The sequence below is a fragment of the Microcaecilia unicolor genome, chromosome 2 (assembly GCF_901765095.1).
Source record: "Microcaecilia unicolor chromosome 2, aMicUni1.1, whole genome shotgun sequence".
Lineage (NCBI taxonomy): Eukaryota > Metazoa > Chordata > Amphibia > Gymnophiona > Siphonopidae > Microcaecilia > Microcaecilia unicolor.
The window spans coordinates 242,860,117-242,878,298 of NC_044032.1; the positions used below are offsets into that span (position 1 = coordinate 242,860,117).

Sequence of the window (18,182 nt, forward strand, 5' to 3'; positions counted from 1 at the left end):
ATATAAATGGCTGCATCAGGGGCAGTGGGGCACCAGCTGATTAAAACCTTCAAAAATTCTGAGGCTGGTATGGCCTCCCAACTGCCCTCCCAGCCAAAACCTCAGCAGCAGAACAAGCAATTCTACCTGTTGAGCAGAGTTGGAGGAGTAGGTTAGTGGTTAGTGCAGTGGTTTTGATTCCCACTGCAGCTCCTTGTGACTCTGGGTAAGTCACTTAATCCTCCATTACCCCAGGTACAAATAAGTACCTGTATATAATATGTAAACCGCTTTGAATGTAGTTGCAAAAACCACAGAAAAGTGGTACATTAAGTCCCATTTCCCTTTCCCCAGTATCTGAGATGGGAAATCTTAGAGACAGGGAACAATGGCAAAAATCCTGGACTTGGCAACAGAATCTTGGAGCTCCAGGGAACTGAAAAATGTTAAACCTATTTTAGTTGGTGAATGTACTGACCGGGAGTCATAGCACAAGTGGTTCTCTCTCTTTCACGATTGCTTTGATTTGGCAGTTTGGGGGGTAGCGTAGGGGGGTAAGGGAGATGTTAAATTGTACAGCACTGCGTAACCCTAGTAGCGCTGTAGAAATGTTAAGTAGTACTGTGTTTCCCCGAAAATAAGACACTGTCTTATATTAATTTTGCCCCCCAAAATGCGCTAGGTCTTATTTTCAGGGGCTGTCTTATTTTTCGGGGAAACATCGGGGTTGGATCGGGGTTGGCCCGCCCGCCCTCCGTCGCTCCCGGAACTAAACTTAAGTGCCTCCTTTCACCTTCGCAGCAAGCAGCAGCAGGGCAGGCCACTCCTTCCTTCCATGTCTCGCCCTCGCCTGACGTAACGTCCGCGAGGGCGGAGCACGGAAGGAAGGAGAGGTCTGCCCTGTTGCTGCTTGCTGCAAAGGTGAAAGGAGGCATTTAAGGTTAGTTCCGGGAGTGACGGTGGGTGGAGGGGGGGCCCGGCGACCTCGGGTGGGGGGGGGGGGCGGCCTTGTCTGGCTCTCGGCGGCCCTGCTTTAAAACAAAAATTTGCTAGGTCTTACTTTCGGGGGAGGCCTTATATCTACCAATTCAGGAAAACCTCTACTAGGTCTTATTTTCGGGGGATGTCTTACTTTCGGGGAAACAGGGTAGTAGTAGTAGGTTAGATAGGGATTTGGAGAGGGTGTTTGTTTGTAAAACCAAGTAGTTGAGCCATGTGTGTTTTTGCATTGGCTTACGCTAATGTTAGTATTAGTGTGCAAAAAATACAGAAGAAACCTGTCTTCGCACAAAACGACAATTATCAAAAACAGCGAAGATGACGCAAAAAAGGAAAAGGAAAAGAGAAAAAAAGAGAAAAAAGCAAAAACGAGAACAAAATTAATAAAGAAATAAAAAATAGAAAAAATAGATGAGGAAAGAAAAAACTAAAAAATGAAATGGTAGGTAAAATGTAAAAATCAGAAAAAAGACGACACAAGCAAAATGCAAAGGATAAAAAAATGATGAACACAAGTATCGTTAGAACTTCTGTTCACGAGAGATATATATATATCAACAACATCAGAGTCCTCCACAACGACTCTTTTTAAACTGTGCACACAGCCTTTTTAAAGGTAGAGTGTTACTGAATAAAGGCGTGCTTAATTGAATACTTCACAAGGACTTCCATTATCAGAGAATACATATATGGTGTAACAGACTCCTGACGCAGGCCAGTTGGGCCGAAACACAGCTGTGTCGAGTCATATCACCCTAATAAATTCATCATTTTTTTATCCTTTGCATTTTGCTTGTGTCGTCTTTTTTCTGATTTTTACATTTTACCTACCATTTCATTTTTTAGTTTTTTCTTTCCTCATCTATTTTTTCTATTTTTTATTTCTTTATTAATTTTGTTCTCGTTTTTGCTTTTTTCTCTTTTTTTCTCTTTTCCTTTTCCTTTTTTGCGTCATCTTCGCAGTATTAGTGTGCAGCCATTTTCAAAAATTAATGCAGGAGCATTTACCATCTCCTGTTTAGGTGGCGCTAAGGGCTACTATGTTATGAACACGCTAGCCAGTTTGCACACCAGTAATATCAGCGCATGACATGCCCCCTCAAAACATTTTTTTAAAGTAAATAATGCAGGGTCGATATTCAAAGAAGAGGCTCCTGGACGCTTAAATCGCCTGTCCAGGACTAGCCTGTCCGCCCATGTTGAAATTGTAGGCGGTGCAGAGGCGAAGTTAGGGCAGAGAAAGAGTGGTACACAAAGCTAGCTGGTTAGTAGAGATTTTCAGTGCTAACCGGCGTGTTCAGGCATCCTGCATGCTACCCATGCACTAAAAATAACATTTATTGTTTAACGCTGGTGTGTGGTTGGGGCGGATAGTAGGCGTGTTCTCCACTAATTGGTTTGTGCAGCTACATTGCCGTGCATGAGCCCTTACTGCCTACAAAATAGGTGTCAGTAGGGGCTCATGCACTAATGGCCACATGTTAATGGGAAAATTAGCATCTGGCCATTAATACTGCAAATAGAAAATTCAGCCATTTTACACCTGCGGTAAAAATGGCCGTAGTGCGTGGAAGTGAACCATATGAGGATGCACTAAGGCCACTTTTTAACACAGTTTGGTCAAAGGGCTCCTTTATACAGTGAAAGCAACTGGGCACCGGTCTGAATTTCAGATGGTGCCTGGTTACCTTTGCAGCCCTTCCAAAATGGCCCTCCTCCATCCTTCCCCCTCCAACCCTGACCGGCGAACTTAAATACTTCCCTGCTGCCCCCCACAATGAACCCACCCCCATCTCAGTAAGCCCCTCCCAGGCCTACCTTCAAACCCTGGTGGTCTAATGGGGGTAGGCGCGAACCCCCCCCCCCCCCCCCCCCCCCACTCCTGTCCCTAGTGGCAGCATCTGGAAAATGGCTGCCATGACCTTGTGAGAAGTCTGAATAATGGTTGGGATCCTAATAAGCTCTGTCGGCAAGTTCAGTGGCATTTAGCCCCAGATATTCAATGCCAGGGGCTCACATATGGCCTGACACTGAATATCGGGGGCTAATCATCCCGGCGACGGTCAGTGCTTTAAAAAACATTGACTACTGCTGGCTGAATATTGACCAGTGCGTTCTTAGCATGCGCAAATGGCAAAAGTAACATTTTTCCTGTTTTAAATGTGTATTAGTGCTTAATGCAGCTTAGTAAAAGGGCCCCTTAGAAACTTATTTTTAGTAGGCACCAAAATTTAGGTACTTAAAAAAAATGGACATGGAAAAGAGAAGGGCCAGGTCAACGGAACCAGGTTAGAAACTCAGTTCTAATTTCTAATGCTAGGTGCCTAAAGTTAAGAGTTAACAGGTGTCCTAAATTTAGGGAGTCTTTCACTAAAGACATGTGCATGTTATCTGCCACAGGACCCATTGTATTCCTATGGGCTCTACTGCAGATAACATGTACTAATCAGGGCCACTGAGAGACTGAGTTGGGCCTAGGGCAGGGCCACCGCTGCCAGCCCCCCCCCCCCCAGGACCATCGCTGCCGCCCGCCCCCCAGGACCACCGCTACTGCCCCCCCCAGACCGCTAGGGGGGCCAGAGCCCAAAGTGGTGAGGGGCATATTGTGCCTCACTTCCCTGCTTCAACTCCACATACCTTGGCTGGTGGGGGTCCTCAAACCCCGCCAGCAGAATCCTTTCCAGCTCTGTTCTCCACCACATTGCCTGCCCTGCCTCCCCAGTCTCTAAGGGGGGCCCGGTGCCGACGTTTTCTCTCTCCTGCTCCTGTCGGGATGCAATCACCTGGGTCCTGTCAGGAGCAGGAGAGAGACATACCTCAGCGCCGGACCCCCTAGGAGGCCAGGTCTGGGGGAATCGTGCCCCCTCCCCTCAGCAGCCCTGGTACTACTGTATTTTTTCCTAAAGTTAGGTGCCTTTTTTAAGCAGATTCAGGCACCTACATTTTGGGTAAGTAGACATCTAAATCCAGCTGAAAATAGGTTCCTAACTTATGTGCCAAAATATAAGCAGCAGCTTTTTTTTTAGTTCTTGTCTTCACTGTGTTTTGGAGTAGCTTACACTTCAGATGTTCATGCACATGTTATCGACTTTCTAGCCAGACTCAGTTTTTTTTGTCCCTGCAGGAATTCTCTTTGATGCAGCTGAAGTGAGCTGCAATTTTGAGGACGATCTGTGTAATTTTCATCAGGACCGCAAGGATGGCTCAGGCTGGAACAGAGTGAAGGTGAAGCCTAATGTGTACAGGATGGGGGATCATACTACTGGATTAGGTACAACCATGTTTGATTTGAAATTGTTTAGAAAATAAACACTCATTTATACAACCTGTGATGGATGAGACCTCAAGGCTTGGCAGCAGTACTATGTATTGCTTTACTAAAGACTAGAGTTCTTTATGCATTTATTTATTTTACGCATTACCCCAGGATTCTGTATAGCGCAACTAAGTTGCGTACGCAAATCTGGTCATATGCTAGATTTGCGCACACAACTTAATTAGTTAACAAGCCAATCAACACTGATAGTTGCCAATTAACAAGCAATTATTGACATTAATTGGCTTTAATTCGAATTTACGAGCACAGCTGTCTAAGCATATTCTGCAACGTGATGCGCGTAAATTAGAAGTCACATAGTTGAAAAGGGGGCGTGGCTAGGGGGGGTAGAATGGGCGGGTCATTGGCATTTCTAAAATCTATGTGCATTGTTATAGTATACACTCAGTCCGTCCCTAGTTTAAGCGTCGGCATTTACACCATGTTTTACTTAGTTTAACTGCCTGGGACTAAATTTAGTCATGCGGATGGGCGTTCGGCATATTCTATAAATCGCGTGGAAATTAAGGCATATTCTAAAAAGTACACAAATGTAGGCGTGGTTTATAGAGTATGCCTAAGCGTATTTTTTTTAGATGTGATATATAGAATCTAGCCCTTTCATGTACAATTCTTGGTTTGAAGTACGTCACGTGCACAAAAAAAAGAGAATACAAAAACTACAAATGCCAAACCTGTAACAAGATACAGTAGAGAATAATAACAAATAAAAACACTAACACATTAGGAATATGAAATTACAGTTCTTAAAAAGCAACAACAACAAAAATACCTTGCTGGTTACTATTTCTTTTGACATGTGTGGTTCAATAAAATATATTACAAAAACAGAAGCATGGAAAAAGAAGAAAATATAGGGATAGAAAAGCTCAGAGATAGGCAGGAAGTGTACATATGTGGAAGTGACATAGTAACATACATAGTAGATGACGGCAGAAAAAGACCTGCACAGTCCATCCAGTCTGCCCAACAAGATAAACTCACATGTGCTACTTTTTGTGTATACCCTATCTTGATTTGTACCTGTCCTCTTCAGGGCACAGACCGTATAAGTCTGCCCAGCACTATCCCCGCCTCCCACCACCGGCTCTGGCACAGACTGTATAAGTCTGCTCAGCACTATCCCGGCCTCCCAACCACCAGTCCCACCTCCCACCACCGGCTCAGACCGTATAAGTCTGCCTAGCACCATCCCCACCTCCCAACCACCAGTCCCACCTCCCACCACCGGCTCAGACCGTATAAGTCTGCCCAGTACCATCTCCACCTCCCGCCACCGGCTCTGCCACCCAATCTCGGCTAAGCTCCTTAGGATCCATTCCTTCTGAACAGGATTCGTTTATGTTTATCCCACGCATGTTTGAATTCCGTTACCGTTTTCATCTCCACCACCTCCCACGGGAGGGCATTCCAACCATCCATTACTCTCTCCGTGAAAAAATACTTCCTGACATTTTTCTTGAGTCTGCCCCCCTTCAATCTCATTTCTTGTCCTCTCATTCTACTGCCTTCGCATCTCCAGAAAAGGTTCGTTTGCAGATTAATACCTGACTGTGTAATGGAGAGGACTGGCAGTCACATTGATAATATAGTGAATTCTCTAATTTGATCATAGAGTGATTCTGATAAGTACAGCCTTGGAAGAGACTGGAGACTTTGTGTGCCTTCTGCTGTTGGTAGCAAAGGAATGTAAGATTGTCTCATCTCAGTTTGAAGCAGACATGTGTCCATACCACACACACAAAGACAAAAGCACCATCAGAATTGGAACTGGAATCGTAGCTATGTGTCTGAATAGAGTCACCCCGCCCTCTTCTGGAAGCAGTATCTCCAGAACATGTGCCCGTAGAAAAGGTCCAGTGCTATGAAACTAACAGACACCGAGGTGAATATTCAGAAGACTCATGAGGGTAACATTGTGCAAACAAAACTTTAGTGTACATAGAATTATCTGTATGAAAAGAGGGAACAGCTGGGTCATGGTGAAGGCACGCTAACGATTTTGCCAGGTACTGCCATATTGAGCACTATTCAGCAATATTTGTATGCACAAGTCTTCCTGTTGTTGACACAAATCAAATAATGGCACAGTAGAAAAAATATTAACAGCTACAGTCACTTAGCACTTGTCTGTTTTACGTGGAGACTGTAGCTCCTTTCCCAGAATACCTTGTAGAGCTGGTCCGGTCACAGGTACAATACAGCTGCATCTCCGGACCCTCTGTATCTTCTCTTTTTCCAGGATCAGGGGCTCCCTGTTTCTCTTTCATGTTCCTTAGATGTTTACTTTCACTCCTTCACATCTCTGTTAGTAATGTTGCAGTGGCTTATCCAGCCAAAGGCTCCCTCTTCCTCAAGAGTGCTGATTTAGACAGTCTTAGATGTACAGTTTAGTGGTCCAACCAAGACAGGTGATACCGTTTGGGCTAGGTATTTATAAGAGTCCTAGTTTCCCTCTAAGAAAGGTCTCTTCCCAGCATTCCTCTTTGATCAGGAGAGCCCACTCCTGTTCTGGAAAATGCAATGGTAAAAACTGGTCACAGTGCAGTACTTGAGAAGAGCCACTAGAGGTCTCTACCATCTGAGCAAGGCAGAACTTAGGGGTCTCTGGGGCCCTTTTACTAAGCTGCGTAGGCGCCTACATGCATTAATTTTGAACTACCGGCTGGCTACCGTGTGGCCTGGGCAGTAATTTCATTTTTTATGAGTATCCACTTTTCTGGTGTGCAGCAGTAGCCAGGATTGTACGCACGTAGAACATTACTACCCTTTTAACGCTTGAGACTTTACTGCTAGGTCGGTGGGTGGCGGTAAGGTCTGAGGCACAAAATGACCATGCGCCAATTTTTATTTTGCTGCATGTCCATTTGGCCTTTTTTGCAGGTGTGCTGAAAAATGGACCTGCGCACGTTGAATACCCGCGTCTACACCAGCGTAGGCCACTTTTCGGTGCACCTTAGTAATAGGACCCCTCTATAAATGAATCAACATATCTTAGAAGCTGATATCCAGAGTCGGTGAAAAGATGTTAGATATTTCAGCAAGACAGCAATCCAAAACATACCTCAAAATCAACCATGATGTACATACAGGAATAAAAAATGAAGGTTTTGGAATGACGATTACAGTCCCCAGGCTAGAATATTATTGAAGATATGTCGAGAGACCCATGAATATTTCTGAGCAAGAAAAGTTCTTCAAGAAAGAATGTGAAGTCTGTCCAAAAGCAAAACTAGAAAGAATTTTAGCTGGCTACAGGGAACATTTGAAAGCTGTTATTTCTGTCAAAGGAGACATTATAGAATGAAAGGGTGCACAAATTTTGGTACCTTTTATACTGTTTTTTTGTGAATCTGGAAATAAAATTTGCAAATAGTGATTATGCATTAAAATGTACAGAAAGTTGTTGTGTTTAAATTTGTACCATGTGAAGGTTGTGTCAGCTTCTGATATGTAGGGATTCACTGAAATACTGTATTGTTTCTAATAATAGCCCACCTCTAATAATGCCCCCCTCCCCGTTTCAGAATCGAAAAACCCTGTACATTTCATTTTCAAGCCAAATTTAGATTCCCCTTAATAATAATAGCCAACCCCCCCATCTCCCCCCCCCCCCCCGAATTCCTAATAACCGGCATTGCTGTCTTCCATCTTCTACCCTCTCCACTCCCCACAATGACTGGATCTCTCTTCTTACCTCATCTTATGGATATGGCGCTGGGCCGGTGCAGGACCTTGGGCGTGTGCAGATGCTCAAGGCCCCACACTGGCCCATTCTTTCTAATAATAGCCCTGGGTGTTTATTAGAAACAATACAGGTATATGTTTTGACCAGAGGTATCTAAACCTTTGCACATAAATGTATCTAAGAATATTGTATATGAGCTTTTAAAAACCAAATAGGCCCCTTCTTCAGATGCTACATCGTAGACATTATTGATATGTGAAGAAGGGACCTCGTGGTCTGGAAGGTCCCGTACAGTATTTTTAGATAAAATTTACATTAATCCAATAAAAGCCAATTATAGCTTGCAGAGAATCCATTTCACCGTAGGAGTTATAAAGATACTCTAACCATCTATATTTCTTTTGACAGTGAGTTTCAAGATGTTATACCTAAACTTAGGCAGAGGTTGCAGTGCTTAGAGTACTGGGCCATGACATCTAAATTAAAGTTCAACACTGACAAGACAGAATTTCTACTTATAAGTCATCCTCGCTAGATGTGTTTAATTAGTAGTTTTAACTTGATGGTGTAAGATACAAGCTCGAATCATAATTGAAGATCTTGGGTGTGACATTAGATAATCTTTTAATGTCACTCACTGACGTTAGAGTCACTGACCAATAGAGTCCGGGCACAACCTCATGCTTACCTACATCCCAGCCAACAAGTGCTAGATTTGGTGGACCTGAGGCAGCTGTGAAGGGGCCAAGATCAAAGTAAGCCTTACTTTCAACTGAAAACCCTATAAAATGAGGTTTGATGTGATTTATGAACCTGCTAAAGAAATTGCCAACACAGGAGAAATCTGCTGACATAACTGAAATGTTAAAAGTGTTCTCTAGATTGTTAAAATAAATCTAACAACTTTTTCTGTTCTGCAGGTTATTTCATGTTGGCTAACACAAGGTTTACATCGCAGCCCGGCTACTTTGGACGCCTATATGGTCCATCTTTGCCAGGAAGCATGCAGTACTGTCTGCGGTTTTATTATGCCTTACATGGATTTTCTAAAATGAGCGATTCCCTTGCGGTTTATATCTTTGAAGAGAACCATGTGGTTCAAGAAAAAATCTGGTCTGTCTTGGAGTCTTCTAAAGGGATCTGGCTTCAAACTGAAATCTCCATCTATAAGCCTATGCCTTGCCAGGTAATAGCCAGGATTTTTTAACATTATTATGTCTTCATGTTTGGCACATCACTGCTAATGTTGACTGGTTTTAATTACATTATTCCAGGTCTCACCCAAGGACCTGGGAATCAGAAAGATATCGGTACAAACTGTAGTTTTAAATTATTATTAACAGTAAGGGATAGAGCTGAATTCAAATACAGATGCTAGGAGGTTCCATTCAGTTTCTTTATCTTTATGTGAGGGTTGAGGCTGCAGGAAGGATAGTGAAGACCTTACCTGTAATGCAAAGTAGCTGACCACTCATAATGAGTACTGGTACTTTTTTTCCTACAAAAAAGAGTTTTTCATGGCCTGGAGAAGGCTCATTATTCAGTTATTCCTTTCAGTATTTAAAGGTCTGTATCATATCCTTTCTGTCCCTCCTCTCCTGTAGGGTAGTGCTTGATTGTTAATGTCTGATTAGCTAATTAGTTTACATGCGACTCTCTGGTTTTCACACCCAAATATGGGTTACCTATAGAGAATTTGGCGCACATTGTCCATTACACACGAGTACAAACCTCTCCTGACCGTGCTCCTCTTTAACTCCTTCATCCAGTTTTACTAAAGTTGAGTGGCACATGTAAATTGGCCATGCACACAATTTAATGCACGCTGCTCACCGCGCCTTAGGGGTAATTGGGCAGTATTGCACCTCTCTGTTTCCAAGGAAATATAGATTTCTTCCTCAAGAAGCAGCAGTGATTACTCTTAAGAGAAATGAATGAATAATCCATTTTGTTTAGTACTTCCATGAGTAACAACTTTGGTGCCCAACATTGTTCTCCAGGAGCTCCTTTTACCCAACTTTTTTTTTCTGTTACATTTGTACCCCGCGCTTTCCCACTCATGGCAGGCTCAATGCAGCTTACATGGGGCAATGGAGGGTTAAGTGACTTGCCTAGAGTCACAAGGAGCTGCCTGTGCCTGAAGTGGGAATCAAACTCAGTTCCCCAGGACCAAAGTCCACCACCCTAACCACTAAGCCACTCCTCCACTGTGGTAAGCACTGATGCGTGCTTATGCAGCTTAAAAGAGCTTACCACAGGATTACTGAGCACACCCTGCGGCAAGTTCTAAATGTGCGCGTGCAAACTACGTGGTAAAAAAATATTTTACAATTTTTCTGGGAAGGGGCATAGAGTGGGCATTTCTGCGCTAATCAGTTGGTGCCCTTTTACTAAGACGTGCCGAAAAATGTCCTGCGCTGGTGTAGGCTCGTGTTTTCGATACGCGCTGGTCCATTTTACAACATACCTGGAAAAAAAGACCTTTTTTTGGGTGGCCAAAAATGGACGTCTGGCAAAATTAAAACCAGCGCACGTCCATTTTCGGCCTGAGACCTTACCGCCACCCATTGAGTTTGCAGTAAGGTCTCACGTGCTAACCAGGTGGTAAGCATCAACGTGCGTACACTGCCGATTACCGCCCGGTTAGTGCCACACGGTAGAAAATAATAAATGTTTTCTGCCACTTGTATTGGATGCGCATAAAAAATGAAATTACCGCCCGTGGCATGTGGTAGCCGGGTGATAGTTCCAAATTGACGCACATTGGACGCATGTAGGCGCCTGTGCACCTTAGTAAAATGGCCCCACAGTGCATCTACATTATTGCACGCTGACTAATTAGCGCAAGATTAGTGCATGAGCCCTTACCATGTATAAAATAGGTGGCGGTGAGGGCTCACGTGCTAATTTTTGGTAACGACTGCATGCTAACGGCAACATTAGCGCGTGGCCATTAATTTGCAAAAAGGTGGGATAATGTGGAATACAAATGTAACAAATAAATAATTCAGAAAGTGAAAAATCAGCCACTTTCCTGCTTAACTAAAAATGGCCTTAGCGTGTGGGAAAGATCCATGTAGGGGCAAGCTAAGACTACTTTCCACTACAGCTCTGTAAAAGGACCCCTTAGTAAGAATCCATATATTTTTTTATTTTGTTGTTTTATATATAAGGGGTATTTTAGAAATAGCAGCATTTACATATGAAGATTATATACACGTGAAAATAGTGATGACTGAAAGATGCTGTTTACACAATGGTGAGCCACACCGGGTGGGACAAAAATCTGCATGTATTTTCCTCTGTAGAGTTTTACAACCTCTGAAAGGCACACACGGATGTTTTAAAAGTGTTCATTTCAACCAGGGCTTTACACGAGGGATTAAGTGAAAAATTCCAGGGCTTTACATGAGGGATTAAGTGAATAATTCTCTATAATCCCACATTGTTTATTCCCACCTTCAAAATGAATAAAAAAAATATTCGCGGCCTCATCATTTAATCGGCAGAACTTGCATGTCTAGGCATGTAAAATGGGATAACTACCTCCATGTGAAAGCTGCTGAGTTTGTACCATTCATTTTTCCAATGTGTGTATTTATAAAATGGTGGCTCCCTCCACACATGCACTTATACACACCCTTATATGTGTTTCACAAAACTCTCCATGTACAGCAGAACCTTTGTAAAATACTGCTAGAATGGAGCATGTCCCAACCTGGACATCTCAATTCCAGTCTTTATATAAAATGGGCCTGATCATGCACTCAGTGTTGTAGTATTTTATGTGTATTTTTATGTTTGTTGTAATTAAATGGTGTTAGGTTGTATATATTGAAGGAAGCCCAAGGAATTACTTGAGGGCAATATAACAATATAACTCCAGCTGAAGTGTCTGCCACCTGGGTAGTGCATTTATAATGTGGGATGGGGTGGGGAGAGGGGGGTTAAATGAAAAAAGGAGGCTTAGTGGCATGGAAATTAGTTTAAAGTTTATTCATGCTGTAAGAAGGAAGCATTTAATAACAGAATTGGAAGATCCAAGTAAAGTTAATTAATTAATTTATGTGGAGCTGCTGGGTATAAAATTAAAATTATATTAAAAGAAATTGGAATTAAATTAAATACTTTTAAGAGGAGGTTTGGGGAACTTAATGTGGAATTTAATTAAGGGTCCTGTTTACTAAGGTGTGTTAACGCTTTTAGTGAATGCTAAAAATTAGCACGTGCTAACCATGTAGACGCCCATAGGAATATTATGGCCATCTACACAGTTAGCGCGTGCTAAAAACACTAACGCACCTCTAGCACGGCTTAGTAAACAGAGCCCTTAGGGTATTGGGAGTGGTGCTGAGAAGGAAAGGGTTAATAGAAGCTGGGATGTGATTAGATTTGTGGGAAGGCGGGAAGGCGGAAATGGAATGTTGAGGCTGAGGAGATCTTCTGTGAAGAAGGGCTAGGGCATTAGGTGGTTGAAGCGGGAACATGGAGGTGTTAAATTTGATCATTTTGCTCCTTCCCTGCCCACCCCTTTTGGGGAGTTATTAGTTTTGTTTTAGAATTTTGCTGTTTAACATTCTTGTTTTGTGCTGTGTTGTTTGTATTGGTGTGATTGTTTCTTTTGGGTTGGGGGTAGGGAGTCACAGCAGTGGGAAAAGGCAATGAACATTGTCAAGCAGCCTCCATTTATGGTTTGAATTACTATTTTTTTTGTGGTTTGAGATGCTTGTGTTCGAGACCTCCACGAGGTGAGGCCTTGTCTACACCGTAGGTCTCACTGAAATACATATCATGAATAACTAAAAATATTTGATGGAATTTGGGCAGCTAGTTCGGTACCAACTAGCAACATAGATGATAAGGTCATTTGAAGGTCGCTTGTTAACTTGTAGTTTGTAACTATTTTTTGATTGGTTGATATTGAAATAAAACTGCGGCCAAGTTTTCTTCCATGAAAGATGGTAGTTGTGTGGTTTAATTTGTGAGCGAGTACAGAAGTGAATACGAGTGTCAATGTTAAATGAAATTTGACACTAGGCATTAGATTTTTTAGTATCTTCAGTTACATCATTGTCATTCCTTCTTTTTACCATCTCAGCTGATTCCTCTAGTCAGGGAAGATGGTGCCAAAAACACATGTTTGTGTAGCGTGATGCAGAAAAACAAAGAAGCTGTTGACTTTGGCAGGAACTAGCAGTAAGAAGATTTTAGTATGATCCAGTGAGTCAAACCATCCTTTTAGCAGCCCAAAAATGCACTTGCAAGGTGTCTGACAGAGGCAAAGGATATGGAGAAGTACAGTTAGCCACCAGATCTTCAGGAGGAACCCTTAACATTTACAGATATCAAAATGTTACGACATGCTACAAGCTATGAAGACATCTGTAACTTCATTGAAGCAGTCATTTCTTCCAGCATATGCTCAGTAGAACAATGTGATCAGGATTCCAAGTAGACATCCTCAGAAAGGGGTTCTGCCTCTGTATTTGGGCATCAAGGACATGAACCAGGAAACTTGCCCACCCACATTTGTCACCAGCAAGCTGTGGTCACATCAGGCCTCAATGTTCACTGAAAATGCTTATGGCTGCAGCAGATGGCTTATTGACACCCTGAGGAACCAAGCCTACATAAGTGTAGCTGATAATCTCTATCACATTGGAGAAAAAAAGTTATTGCGTAAAAGATTATTTGTATGTTTACACCCCTCTGCTCAGAAGAGAGATATTGAATATAGTTAAGTGTGTAGGCACGTATGGTCTCCAGAAGAAAAGACTTACCTGATGTGTCTTTTCCCATCCTCTGGAAGTAACCAGTAGCCAGGTACTGCAGAGCAGTTATCACTTCAAGTTGTGAGGGTAGTGGGTACAAGATGCCAAGGTTCAATGCCTCTTAGCACAGAGATGAAAGATGACAGCTCTAGTCAACCTTTACTCAGGCTCGCTTTCTCTTTCTCTGTAAGCTCTAACTTGATCTTGCAGTAGACTCTAGGAAATAATATTGTGTTCAATTCTGGTCGCCGCATCTCAAAAAAGATAAAGTGGAATTAGAAAAGGTGCAGAGAAGGGCGACAAAAATGATAAAGGGGATGGGACGACTTCCCTATGAGGAAAGGCTAAAGCGGCTAGGGCTCTTCAGCTTGAGAAAAGGCGGCTGAGGGGAGCTATGATAGAGGGCTATAAAATAATGAGTGGCGTTGAATGGGTAGATGTGAAGCGTCTGTTCACGCTTTCCAAAAATACTAGGACTAGGGGGCACGCGATGAAGCTACAATATAGTAAATTTAAAACGAATCGGAGAAAAGTTTTCTTCACTCAATGTGTAATTAAACTCTGGAATTCGTTGCCAGAGAATATGGTAAAGACGGTTAGCTTAGCGGAGTTTTTAAAAGGTTTGGACGGCTTCCTAAAGGAAAAGTCCATAGACCGTTATTAAATGGACTTGGGGAAAATCCACTATTTCTGGGATAAGCAGTATAAATGTTTTGTACATTTTTGAGATCTTACCAGGTATTTGTGACCTAGATTGGCCACTGTTGGAAACAGGATGCTGGGCTCAATGGACCTTTGGTCTTTCCCAGTATGGCAATACTTATGTACTTATGTAAAAAGCTAAGGGATCGTCTTGGGCAAACACGGAGTGTTGGACGTTATTGTAGTAAAGTTGATCAAGGGTGGGGGACTTTTTGACTGGGGACTTTGTCTGAATGTATGAATGAGAAGAGTTTATGCTTAATGAATACAACAATGAAGGTTATTGTTGATGTTTTTGTATGTGTAGGTGTGGAAGATGTATTGAAGTTATTATTGGTCAAATAAGATGGAACAAATATGCATGAGATAGATTAGCATACAATGGAGGGTAGTGCATACAAACCTATCCTAGGCATATTCATTTTGGGTATCCTGAGAACTTGACTGGCTGGGTGTGTCCCAAGGACTGGGTTCAGAACCCCTTGTGTAGAAGAATGCAGTGTACTTAAAAGTTAAATAGTTATAGCCTTCTAATTAGCTTAGATAGATATGAGACTTATATACCCAGAATAAACTGTACCTAAAAGCCTTCTTGTCAACTTTATTTTATATGAGAAAATCAGTTTAGAATTTTCAGTGCCATCTTGTTTGTTAATATCCTTGTAATTAATACCACCTATGTGCAAATGTGTGAGAAGAATAATTGTCTGACGTCTAAATATAGCAAGCAGGGATGTATCTGTTATATAAAGACCATTGCACATTGTTACCATGCCTATAAATATAATTTGAATCTTTGCATTTCAGCAAAGGTTTTGAATTGTGTAGTATTTGCTGAATTTATTTTCATAATTGCACAGCTCTCTCAAAAGAAACTAAATTTTGGTAATTAATGAGGTTGGAAAGGTCCAAATAATTCAGCTGTTTCATACAAATTCTAGTTTCAAAAGGTTTGAAATGTAGACACCCCCCCCCCCTCACTACTACCACCACTTATATTGGCAATTTAGATTTTGTATCCTGTACTTATATTCTTCCTGTGAGCAATGAAAATGGCGAACTTGCTCTTCCAGTGTGTTTGTGTGGGTCATTAGATGACATGCCAGGCTTGTTTTTACTTTTGCATAAATTCTACTTTGAATACACAATAATTTTATTTTATTTTAGTTACATTTGTACCCCACGCTTTCCCACTCATGGCAGGCTTAATGTGGCGGGCAATGGAGGGTTAAGTGACTTGCCCAGAGTCACAAGGAGCTGCCTATGCCGGGAATTGAACTCAGTTCCCCAGGACCAAAGTCCACCACCCTAACCACTAGGCCACTCCTCCACTGTTGCCCACCTCTTTGCTACTGCTTTCGACTCACCCTCACTTATCACCCCTACCACTGCAATTTCCCCACCCCTAGCTGTCTGTTTGTCTGTCCAATTTAGATTGTAAGCTCTGTTGAGCAGGGACTGTCTTTTCATGTTAATTTGTACAGCGCTGCGTAAGTCTAGTAGCGCTATAGAAATGTTTAATAGTAGTAGTAGTAGTAGTTTACTAAACATGGTGAGCAGTTAGCGCAGGGTAACGGTTACTGCATGGCCATGACACTTGCCTCACACTAATTCACAAAGTAGCTGCTTGCTGTGGCAGTGCGAGGGAAAAGTGTGGCGAATGGGCGGGTTATGGGCATGGACAGAATACTATAAATTACCATGTGCAATCACCACTGCAGATACTGCAGGTGCTTTCAAGAGGAGATGGTAAGTGTATCCAGGCTAATAGTGATGCTCTTACCATGGCCAGAAGAAATCGACAAACACAGAAGAACAAAAGTCCTCTGCGCAGGGAATCCAAGCCAAGCAAACACAGCGGGGGTGACATGAACGATGATGCAAAAACAAAACGTCCAGTGGACTCAAAGAGTTCACATCAGAAGCTTTATTAAAATGTAATGGACTCGACACAAATCGTGTTTCGGCCACAGAAGCCTGCCTGTAAGTCGTGGTTATATAGTAACTCAGCGCTCTGACAGTATAGAGAATGGAGTAATACCCAGTAAATGTGTGTCAGTAACAAGAACGCTAACACATAGAGTCGCTGCTGGCTATGCTGTCTGTCTAGCAGTGACTCTATATGTTAGCGCATGCTAAAAATTAGCAGGCCTCTTTGGCCGAAGCACGATTTGTGTCTAGTCCATTCCATTTTAATAAAGCTTCTGATGTGAACTCTTTGAGTCCACTGGACGTTTTGTTTTTGCATCATCGTTCGTGTCACCCCCGCTGTGTTTGCTTTGCTCTTACCATAGCACCAGCATCAATAGAGGAGCCCTGCTCTGTGCAGGAGTAAATATAATCTTAGTGGAGGCCTCTGGAAGGGTGGGGATAACTGATCCCTGCTAGGCTGGATCTGGGATGGATAGGAGGTTATTAATACATTGTTTTAAGTGGTGCCACCTCTTACATGCTCTGAATGTTTTCTTTCTTGCCACACCAAAGAATTATTAGCTTTTGCTAACTACTCCTCAAAAGAAACTTTTTTTGTGACTGATTTTACTCTGTGAAATCCAAATATCTACACTGTTTGCCAAAGGGAGGCTCAGAACACCCAGGAATGGATAAGAACCTATAATAAAAATAATAACTGGACTAATGTGTTCATTGGTGATTAAATATGGTGTTGATGTAATGGTTCTAATAAACAAAACAGAGAAAAAAGATGCATAAACCATATTCAATGTACATACGGTACAGTAACTAAACAGTAGAAAGTCATTTAAACATAAATCTAATATTCTGACACCAAATATGATTTTCATTAACCAATATATATTTGTGATTTATTAAAAAATGGTGTCCTCCAAAAATGTGGTTAATGTCAGATTATGCAAAGGGGCTCATTTTCAAAAGAGAAAAATGTCCAAAAAGCATCACAAAGCACCATTTAGACGGATTTCTTCTCAAAACATCCAAATCAGTATTTTCAAAACCCGTTTTTCAGACATCAATCTATGCATTTTGTCTGCAGTGCGTCCAAATCACAAGGGGGCGTGTTGGGGCATTTTTAAGGCAGATTAGGGTGGGCCTAGGGCGTACCTACAGCCATAATGGAAGGCAACTGACGAATGTTTCAGCAAGGCAAAATAGTTCTGCCTAGGAGGCAAGAACTTGAGAGATAAGTGCACAGTTTTCACCTAGTATATACAATTTTAAAAGTGATAAGTGATTTTATAGCACTGAGGTGATTGGGAAGCATATAAAAACGAGCATATGTTGCTCTCCCAAAAAATTTGTTAGAGTTACCCAATGAAAGAAGTGCTATGCCACTTTGTAGCAGCATTATTGACTGCAGTTATAGTGGTAAATATCTGAGGGTACTCTATACACATAAATAATATTTTTATTATATTATACTACTACTACTACTATTTAGCATTTCTATAGCGCTACAAGGCATACGCAGCGCTGCACAAACATAGAAGAAAGACATTATACTGGTGTGAACTGTTTTACAGCACTCTCTTGAAGTTGGTGACTATGAATCCTGGTTTGTGTGTATAAGTTGTTCAAAGTCTAACTTAGACATCATATTGAAAATGTCCCTCAAAATATCAACAATTATATAATCTCGGTGCCGATATTTATACACCCCTTGCATGTATGTATACTAGAGTTGCTAACTAGTTCCAGATTCACCTGCCAGGATTGGGTGAATCTGGAT

At 42.0% G+C, this 18,182-nt stretch overlaps 1 protein-coding gene across 2 annotated transcripts in view; it reads left to right on the forward strand.

The window, feature by feature from the left end:
• MAMDC2 (MAM domain containing 2) overlaps positions 1-18,182 on the forward strand; it is a 207,194-nt gene that overhangs the window by 127,596 nt on the left and 61,416 nt on the right. For both annotated transcript variants that reach the window (XM_030193853.1, XM_030193854.1), the window contains exons 8-9: positions 4,103-4,249; positions 8,924-9,189. In XM_030193853.1, coding sequence (XP_030049713.1) covers positions 4,103-4,249; positions 8,924-9,189 — 413 coding nt within the window. The remainder of the gene's footprint in view (positions 1-4,102; positions 4,250-8,923; positions 9,190-18,182) is intronic.